The sequence below is a fragment of the Chaetodon trifascialis genome, chromosome 15 (assembly GCF_039877785.1).
Source record: "Chaetodon trifascialis isolate fChaTrf1 chromosome 15, fChaTrf1.hap1, whole genome shotgun sequence".
NCBI classification, from domain to species: Eukaryota; Metazoa; Chordata; class Actinopteri; order Chaetodontiformes; family Chaetodontidae; genus Chaetodon; species Chaetodon trifascialis.
Window position 1 is genome coordinate 7,474,450 of NC_092070.1, and position 10,095 is coordinate 7,484,544.

At 40.7% G+C, this 10,095-nt stretch overlaps 1 protein-coding gene across 1 annotated transcript; it reads right to left on the bottom strand.

Moving 5' to 3' along the window:
- Positions 1-495: 495 nt before the first annotated feature.
- LOC139343757 (zinc finger protein Gfi-1b) lies at positions 496-4,186 on the bottom strand. Its single transcript, XM_070981537.1, is given in 8 exon segments — positions 496-692; positions 790-955; positions 1,048-1,197; positions 2,509-2,726; positions 2,996-3,295; positions 3,298-3,332; positions 4,090-4,127; positions 4,130-4,186. Coding segments are annotated over 8 exon segments (1,161 nt in total).
- Between the last annotated feature and the right edge of the window lie 5,909 nt (positions 4,187-10,095).

Genomic DNA, 10,095 nt, shown 5'->3' on the forward strand with positions numbered 1-10,095 from the left:
AATGTGTCATCATCTGTGATCTCTGTCAGATGCCCACCTGTAATGGATTAAGGACAGCTGCTTCATTCAGTAATGGAGGAGTCACACACACAAACACACACGCACATGCACACAGACTACAATCACTTTCTCCCAGCTTTCTGAGGAAATTGTTCCTGAAAATTACACAACGTGATTGGATGATGTTACACTGAACACTGTTGTCTGGCACATCCTGGAGAAAATAACACAATCATGAGTGATGAATGAGTTTTGGCAGTGAGTTTCCTCATCCTGGCTTTCAGGCCTGCAAGCCTAACACAAATCTACAATACAGACGTGAGGTTTTTAAGTTCAAAAACACAAACCAAGAGGATTTTTTTCTAAGCAATCAGCCAAGTTTTATTGAAATTCAATATTTCAATATCTTTCTGTTTTTTACATTAACAAATGCTTGCAAATTATTTACAAATACCATTTCACCCAGTTTGGCCATCGCTCCGTTCCTTCATGAGCTCAGTTTTGAGTGTACATGTCTCCATAGCCACACTGCGTCTCTTGGTGGCGCTGCAGGTCAACCCTGCGCTGGAAGCTGCGCTGACAGTAGGGGCAGCTGAACGGCCGGTAGCTGCTGTGCTTTCGGCTGTGGGTGATGAGGTTAGAGCTTTGGCTGAATCCTTTTCCACACACCTTGCACACGTGCGGTTTTTCCCCTGAGGACAGACGGGAGGGAGAAGGTACGGCAGGATTTAAAAGTGTCAGAGTAGGAGCATTCAACAGTGTGCTTTATTTACTGCTGTGTTCACTCACCTGTGTGTATGAAGGTGTGTTTCTTCATGTCTGACTTCTGGTGGAACCTTTTACCGCAGTACTGGCAGGGGTAGGGCCTCGTGTCCGAGTGGATGAGGAGGTGTGTGGTCAGTGTGGACGAGCGCTTGAACACCTTTCCACACACCTTGCAGCCAAAGCTACGCTCCTGGAAACATGTACAGTACATAAGAACACATGCCCACATACACAGACATGAAGCAATCTTTTCTCTCAGGGCTCGCTCACTGTATGCTGTACCTTAGCTCTGCCATAGCTGCCTATCACTCTTAAGCCGAAGGGCCCATGTGGCATGTCTGTGGCTGTGGGTGAGCTTATGAATGGCGCAGACAGGGCGTCGCGAACATGAGCCTGCAGGCCACCTCCTGGTATGAGCACATCTGAAAGCGACTGAGGGAGACAGTGAGAGAGTGAAATGGCAAGTTAGCTTAGCTTAGCTTAAAAACTGGAAGCAGACTAGCATGGCTCTGTGTAACAGTGACGAAATGTGCCTACCAACACCTCTGAAGCTCACTTTTTCTAGACTGGGATGAGTAACTTCCTGGAGTTGCTGCTGGTTGACTTGCAACCACTTCGATCCAGGAAGCAGTCTGACACATCACTGTACACCAGCGAATTGTTGTTTTTACTCATTTTCATACAGATTTAACAAACAAAACGTATTGTGAGTGAGCATTAGAGTTGCTGTTAGTTGGATTTTGATACGAATGGATAGAGCCAGGCTAGCTGTTTCCCCCTGTTTCCAGTCTTTATGCTATGCTAAGCTAACCAGCTGCGGGCAATAGCTTCATATTTCTTGCACAACCATGAGAGTGGTATCAATCTTCTCATCTAACTCTCTACTGGAAAGGGAATAAGCATGATTCCCAAAATGTCAAGCACATGAGCTGCAGCATCATGCTAGATAACATATTGACTGATATCATCAGATATGTAGTTATATTTATGTATTGGTATTAATGGAGGTGTCAGTTAACAAGAAACGCCAAAGCCATGACACCATTACACAGTTTGTCCACAAAAGAACACTGACAAATCCATTTTTCAGTGGTATTTATTTAATATTCATTATTATGGTTATTTCAGAACTAATATCACTATCCAGTATCAATCAGGCTATAGTTAAGAGATGGGTGACAGTTACATTCATTTATTTTTCTTTTAGAGGAAACATCCCTGACAAAGGCTTCAGTGTTAACGGAATGAGACTTGTTTGAATAATCTGTAAATATACAAATATATTTTTAAAAAGAGGCTAAATTAGGCATATAAATGTATGTGATGACTTTTATTTACCACAAACAATCACAAATGTTTCTAGCAACAGTTGGAGATTTTGAGATTGAGTTAAAAAAGCTTTCTTACACATAGATTTTTGAAACATAGAGTGAAAAGGCACTCTTTTCCCTCCATAGATTTCACTGGCAGAAGTAAAGCAGCCCAGACCAATTATCTTTTTAGATACTGACCACTTTGTTCAATCTGTCTGCAATAACAAGAAGAATTGCAATCATTATTATATAAAACAGCTCAGACTGCACTCACAGAGCTTATTCTGCACACTGATCCTCTCTGCTGTGTCACCTTCTGATATGCTGCCAGCTTCTCTGTCATGGCAGTTATTGTTTTTCACTCTGGCTTCCTCTTTTCATTATAAAAGCAGCTAAAGACAGAGACAGTGAGAGTGTGTCAGCCTCCTACCTTTACACAGAGTGGACAGTCGCTGACGGGGGATTTGAGGTCAGTGTGTGATGTGTGTTTGAGTAGCATGAAGACCAGTCTCTCCAGTTCTCTCTCTCTTTCAGTTGCCTGGTGTCTGTCCGCCGACCAAGGTGTGACCAGCAGAGGAGCGTCTCTGTTCTCCACAGGGGCTTTAATTTGAATGTGTTTGTTAGAAGGATGATGATGAGAGGGAAAATCTTTAGTTCAGAGTTTAGATTCTGGCTGAGAATGAGATTCATTTCTTTGCTTAGCATTTTGTGGCCTCGAGTGTACAAAAATGAACCCTGAATATTGAGTTTCACTTTGTTTTTGTTACTTTTTGTTACTTCACATCATCTTCATCTCAACTGTCAATCAAATCAATGGGAACAACATTACTTTCACACAACACAGCAATATACTCACTTACAACAATTTCACAGTCACACAAAACAAAACTTTCACTATTAGAGAAAGTGTTGGGTACCTGAAGGCCAAACATCATCTCTGGGGGCACCGTGAGACCGGACTGCCATCCCATCCCACGGTGAGCAGGCTTCAGCCAGAAAGTCTTTGACCCCTGCTGTGGGGGACAAAGTCTGCACAGCATCTTCAGGATACCTCCTGTCCCGTCCCATCACATGCTGCACAGGCAAGTCAGCGTCTGTTTGGGGCTGGGAGTGTTGTCTAAAGGCATCCTTGAATGGGCCAAGCAGATGACTCCTTTTACTCTTGACGAGGAACGACCTTGGCATGGCAGAATGGTGACTGACGGAGCTGACAGGAGATGAGGTAAAAATCCCACAGAACAAACCTGCAGGAGTCTGAAAAGTCAGCCCTTTCATGTCACTTTTAGAGCCTCACACACTCAGATGTCGCACACCTGTTGGTACATGTTCAGTTAAAATGCCAAAGCTTGAGGTTTCCTTCACAAATAGAGCCTGGCACCTGCACAAAAGTTTCAGGGCTTTCACTGAGGATAACCCTGCTGTGGTGTCAGACAAATTCTAAACTGGCTCTGTGGTACACTTTTTACACTTCAATCTGAACTGTGTGTACCCTCTTTAGACATTTAGAACAACAGCAAGATGGATTTGAATCTTATTTCCTCATGACCAAAATTGAACAAATCAATAAAGTGCATTTACAAAGTGCTGAATTTATTATTTTATCAGAAGGCATTTTGCAAATAATTCTTTGGTATTCTTTGGAACTGATTTTAACTTGATTTCAGATTATAGGTAAACAAGAAAGAGGAAACCCTGAAAGAAAAACTAAACGACAACTCAGCTGAAGTATGCTGCAGCAACTTCATTTTCCCGAACTCATTTGAGATTTTTGCTTGTAAAACTTCATGTAGATTTTGTACAAGCCTCCACGATAAACATTATTTATTTAGTAACCTCCTGATCATGTAATTCTATAAAATAATATCCTTCACGAGCTAAAGTTGCACATAGCTATAGTTCACCAGTAGAATTTGCCATGTTGCAGGTACATACGAAAATGTTGAAAAATGTACAAAATAGATATAAACTTGACACTATAACAATGAGATTCCAGCTGAATCGCTGATCTTACCTCTGTCTTTTGCAGCTGAACGTCTCAAGAGTTTCTTGTGTCTTCCTTGCTGGCTACGTCCTCTTTTCTCTTTCTCACACCCATCAACTGATGACATGACTCAAAGAGATTTGGTTTGATTTTGAAAGGCTGCTGAGGATTGTGGGGCAGGAGGTATGGGACAGAAAAATAGCCAAAAGATCACTGTATTACAAAATAATTAAAAATAATGAATAACTTTCAAAATATTCTCCTTATTTCAATCATTTTTTAACCTCTGTTGCTATCCTCATTTTGACAAGTTCAAAGTCTTCTCCAAATGTTTGCCAGACTGCACATTTCATTTGTGGGGTCCACTGTGAATAAACGTGTCGAATAAAATGTACCAAAGTCAAGATGAAACCTTATTTACTGCTGGGCCAATATGTGTGTGTCATGGTTGGAGTTACCATGATAATGACTCTTCATGTGGGCGGACTCATAAATACACTGAGCATCCTTTGGAAAGTTTGAATATCTCACCGCTCTCATGTGAACATGTGGACCTTTACAACTGAGGTGCCAATTTCACATTAGACTCTTTTTAACCTGTCTGATTGTGGACCGTGTGTGTGTGTGTGTGTGTGTGTGTGTGTGTGTATGCGTGTGTGTGCCTGTGTGCGTGTGTGTGTGTGTGTGTGTGTGTGTGTGTGTGTGTGTGTGTGTGTGTGTGTGTGTGTGTGTGTGTGCTCTTATGTGGTACCCAGCCATCCCATACTGTTTCAGCTGTGAGAGGAGGGAGATTTTTTGTTTTTCACCAGCTTCATCTAAAGCACTGAACTATAGTCTTAGCTACCTGCTCAACAAAAAAAAACCCCAAAAATGTTTTTTAGTTCTGCGTTATCTCATTGTACTGACACTTTTAATCACTGCAGGCTCACACACCCTTTAAAGTTGAAATCTGCTGGCCAGAGATGCCCAGAACAATCATAAATACATAATAATGCCAGAAAGCAAAGATTTCTGCAGATGTGCATCAATACAAAAAGGGCATAAGTAATGACTCAAAGGGAAAACCGCTCAACACAGTGTGCTGTTATACCTTAACAAAAAACGATCTGCAGGTTTGCATCGATCTGCATTTACAAATGCGTTGTGTACCACCTTCAGTTCCTCACCAGTTACAAATGATCTGCAAATGTTTCAGACCCAAATCAATTGTTAAAATATCTAAAATCCAAATCCAAATCTTACATCCAAATCTGAGATTGGATGGAAGATGATATCATATGAACTCGGCTTCTACATTTCCTCTCAAAAAGTAAAGTAAAATAAAAAACAGAAAAAATGGACAAAGAAATTGGTTTTGCTATGTTGCACTCGTAGAATTCATACCACCATACCACCTTGTAACCATAGTGACACAACTCTGTCCGATATGACTAGGCTTTAATTGGTGGAAAAAAACTAGATAATCAACCGAAACATAGCAGTAAAACAGTAATGAGTCACGCTGATGACAAAGACACATACAGATACAGATCAGAAATCAACAAACTTATCAGTACTTATCAGTTCACTCTGAATCATTCACACCTGTACACAATGCAAAAACTGAAATCTGTTCAATCTTTTCTTTATCAAAACTCTGCATCAAAAACAGAGGAACTCACAACGGCAGAACTAAGAAAGTATTCTTCATACAAAACATTAAAGTGCCACACTGGATCAATTGACTGCTTTAAGATCTTTAATTTTTAGACAGGCAAAAACCTATCCAGGTTGCCAAATAATGGATTCATACCATCTTTACAAACTACACTTTGCTTAATATATCTTATCACAACAGGAAATATAGTATCTGTCTGAATCAAAAGTACGCAAATCAGTCCATATGCAGATGACATACAAGTTTATCTGTCAAATCCACAAAGTCTCTGGGGTGGACTGAAAATATACCATTTTCTAACCATACTGGTCTTGATGAGATGGTCACTCAGAAAAAGTGCAAAGCATTCCACACTGTGTAAACTCCATATGGCTTATCCTTAAATTTCACACCATTGCTGAAAGTCATAAAGAGCACAGCACTTTTCCTGACAGAGGGAGTGGCAGCAATAAAAATAAACATACTTCTTGAAAATATGATTAATATGAAACCAGTCACACCACTGTTTGTGTGTGTGTGTTAGACTAAATTTGTTGTGTTAGTTAGACTGTTGTAATAGAAAAAACATTTATAAACCACACTGAAGAATACAATCTTTTAAGGGAATTTCTACTGAAATATTTCATCTACCTGATTAATGACACTGGACTGCAGCAGAAGAACTCTATAATCAAATACACAAATCCCTTATAAAAAAAATTTGGAGGAATAAAACTACCATTTCTTCACAAGATAATAATAATAAAAACAACCTTGCTTCAGCAATCACTAAAGAAGTTTTCTTGACTTGTGAAAAAAAGTATTCTGCAAATTCTTATCTGCATTTCAAGTAATGTCAAGTAGTGAGGTCTGACTCTGACCTCAGATTGAAATCAAATCATCAAGGGGAGCATGCAAACTGAAACCATAGCATTTTTCAGTGTGGCTGTATTTTTGCAAACATCTCATTTGACTTCTGGTGTGAGCAGCTTAAGATGGAGCTGAGTTCACCTTGATGTGCATGAAGAGAGGCATGTCAGAGCACTGTGGTTGATGTGGTGGGGGGCTTGCAACCTTCTCCTAGGGGCTGTCAAGGAGTGCAGACGAGAGGAGCGCTGGGAGCTAAGACGGGCTGGTGGGTTCGGTGGGTTTCTGCCTCGTTTGTTTTGAGGGGTTCAGGGGCTTCTTGTTCCCCCTGATGGTGGTAAAAAAAAAAACAAAAAAAAAAAAACTACCTTTCTAGGAACCTGAAACTCAGGGAGGTGGGGGTGGGGGGAGAGAAATGCTCATGTTCCTATAGCTTTGTTTCTGATGCGCACTCACCATGGTATGACTTATGGTAATTACATAGGAGAAATGTGGCATATATGTGATATGAGTTACCTGGTGTGTTCAGAAGTACAAAACATGTGGGAACACATCCTGGCTTCACACGGCTCATCATGTTCGATGCCATGGTGCTCATGTCAGTGAGTGGTGTGAGTGTGTGTGTGTGTGTTGTACTAGCCTGTCATTTGTTTGTTATGCAGCGTCACAACTGATTCTGAGGTCTGGGGTGCTCTTCCATGGTGATACACAGTGCTGAAAGGTTGTCTTTAAGAAGACAGGCTGTGGCGAGACGGACCGGGCTGTCAGACGAGAGCGTGTCCTACAATGCATGAGGGCAGCTGACTCCTTCTGCTGCCATTTGAAGATGTAGGTTTGATGGGAGGGCCTTAGCAGAATGATGAGAGGCAGCAGAGTTTTTGCATTGTTTGTGTTCAGTTGTTGCCTACTGCAGCTTTAACAGCAACAGTAAACTGGTATCTTATGACCCTATCTCTTTAAAGGGGTCCTCAACAAATCTCATACGGTAAAATCAGACTATGTAATTTTTGAAAGACAAAAAAATGTTTTACTCTTAAAAATCAAAAGTTGACTCCCTAGCTTGCTCCATTCAGTGCATGCAAGAGTCTTGCTGCTACAGCCTCACTTGATATGGCCACTCACCTGGGTGACTAAAATGAGCTTGTATTGTTATCATACATAGCATACAGAATTACTGAATCAACTGACTGACTTTTTGTTTCTTGTCACTTGTAGTCACCATGGCAGCTGCTGAGCGTTATATTATCTTGCTTTAAGAAAAGTGTGCACATTATGGGTAGTTATGTAGGCCCTGTGTAACTGGAGTATACACAGGGCCAAGCCAAGTGATGCAGAAGCATTACACATGTATATAGATACCATTACAGCATAGCAATGTGAGTAATTCATAGGCACACAAATGGATTGAATGGATAAATGGACAGATAATGTTCTACATGAAAATAAGAATCAATTTTTCTAAAATTACTTAAAATTAGATGTACAGTATTGTTGATGCAAAGTAAGCGACAAAACACCTTAATGTGACTGCTATTTGAATATCCATTTGTGTACCCACTCCGGTACTTTCTCAATATGCCACTCGTGACAGCAGAGGAGGACTTCCATAGCACATTAAATTACATCATTTCATCAAATGAACTGTCACCAATTAACACAGGAAGAGAAACATCACATTGTGAGGCAGCCTCGGGGTCAGGCTTCAGTCTCAGCTCTTTGGTGTTGACCTGTGAAGCTGGTGCAGCTGGTGGGTTGCTGTGGTTTCAGTCAGGGGATTTGACGAATGAAGTGTTGTGCCACTTTCTCACGGCCAACAACTTCTCTATCTTTGTGTCACCAGATTGTCCCCACCCACCCATTTTACACCAATTTCCTCAGAGCCTTTGAACTCTGTCTTACTTTGGTTGGCAAAAGAGCAAAGGTTATGGACAGTGCAGGACTTTCTTTTCCTTGTTAGGCGAGGGAACGGAAATCAAGAAGTCTGACTGGTACTGCAACCATGAGAACTGTGGACTGTACCAGCTCTCAATATCGCAATATATCACAGAGTCACATACAAAAGTAAAGCCACAACTCTATCAACTCTGCCTGTGCCTCCCACTGAACAGGAAACGAGTATTTTGCTGAGGTATTTTTCTTTCTATGTTACGGCTTATCACATCCTCCTACTCTTTTCAATCAATTGCTGTCAGATTGAAAACATCACAGATTCAGATTACAATCAGTTGTAACGTTTTCCATCAAAGTCTTTACTGACAAAAAGCTTTTTGGGGTCAGATGAAGTGCTCCTCCAGTGGTGCCTATAGGAATAAAGTAGTTGCTTTCAGTTCTTCCTAAACAACTGTCACAACACCATTTAATGAATGAAAGTGAGGGTGTTGGTGATGCTGATGATGATTATGATGTTGATGGGCAGGTGAACAGATGGGCATCCCCACTCCCACACATGCAGTCAACTCTCTCACAGATGTGTCACTCTGATAATTAAGGGTTACAGAAAGGTAAGGGGGTGTGAGAACTCCAAAATGACATGGTACCCAAGACAGCCACTGCCCACATCTGCAAAATTGGTGGTGGTGTATACAGAGTGAGAGCCTGTAACCACAAGCCTAGCTAGTAAATAAATGCATGATTTATATTATACAATTATATACTGTGATTGACATACTCACCTTGATGTCAAGACGCCCTTATTTACAATCCCAGAAAGACTTTGAGCTAAATGCTAACATCAGCATGCTAACATGATGACACAATGACTGATGTTTAGCAGGTATATGATCTTGTTTTATTTAGGTAGTCTTGTTCCTGTTTTATTTTGGTAGCTTTTCCTTGTGTGTCTTGTTTAATTTACTTCCGGTATGTTTCCCACCTGTGTGATTGTGATTGTGTCCACCTGTGTCTGTTTAGTTCCCTTCTTATTTAAGTCTCTGTGTTTCTTTTGTCTTCGTGGGATCATCCCTTACGTGTGGTTTCCTTGTTCCCTGTGACTCTAGTGAGTATTCAGGCCTAGTCCTTGTTCTCTTTTTGTTTTATGGATTGTTGGATTTGCTGGCCTTACCTTTTGTGTTTTTGAATTTTTGTCCTGAGTGGATTTGGGTTGCCTTACCTTTTGTTAAATAAATCCCTGTTTTTGCCCAGTCTGCTCTTTTTGTCAAGTCTGCACCTTTTGGGTTCACCTTAGTTTTCCTTGCTCGACAACCACCAAACCGTAACATATACAGTATTTTTTACCAGGTTCATCACAGTTAGTTTAGCATACTAGCATGCTAACATTTGCTAATTACACTAAACGCACAGCTGGGGCTGATGGGAATGTCATCCCACAAATTGATTATAAATCAAAGTATTAGACAAATTAAAGTTTGATATGATGATGGCTCTAGAATTCATCGTGAAGGAGACCTGTGTGTTTGAACTCAGTTTAATAGCAATCCATCCAATAGCAGCTGAGATATTTAATCAAAAACCAGAAATATCAACCTAGAGGAAAAGGAGATGAACATCATTTGGCAACCATGAGTGTCTGTAAA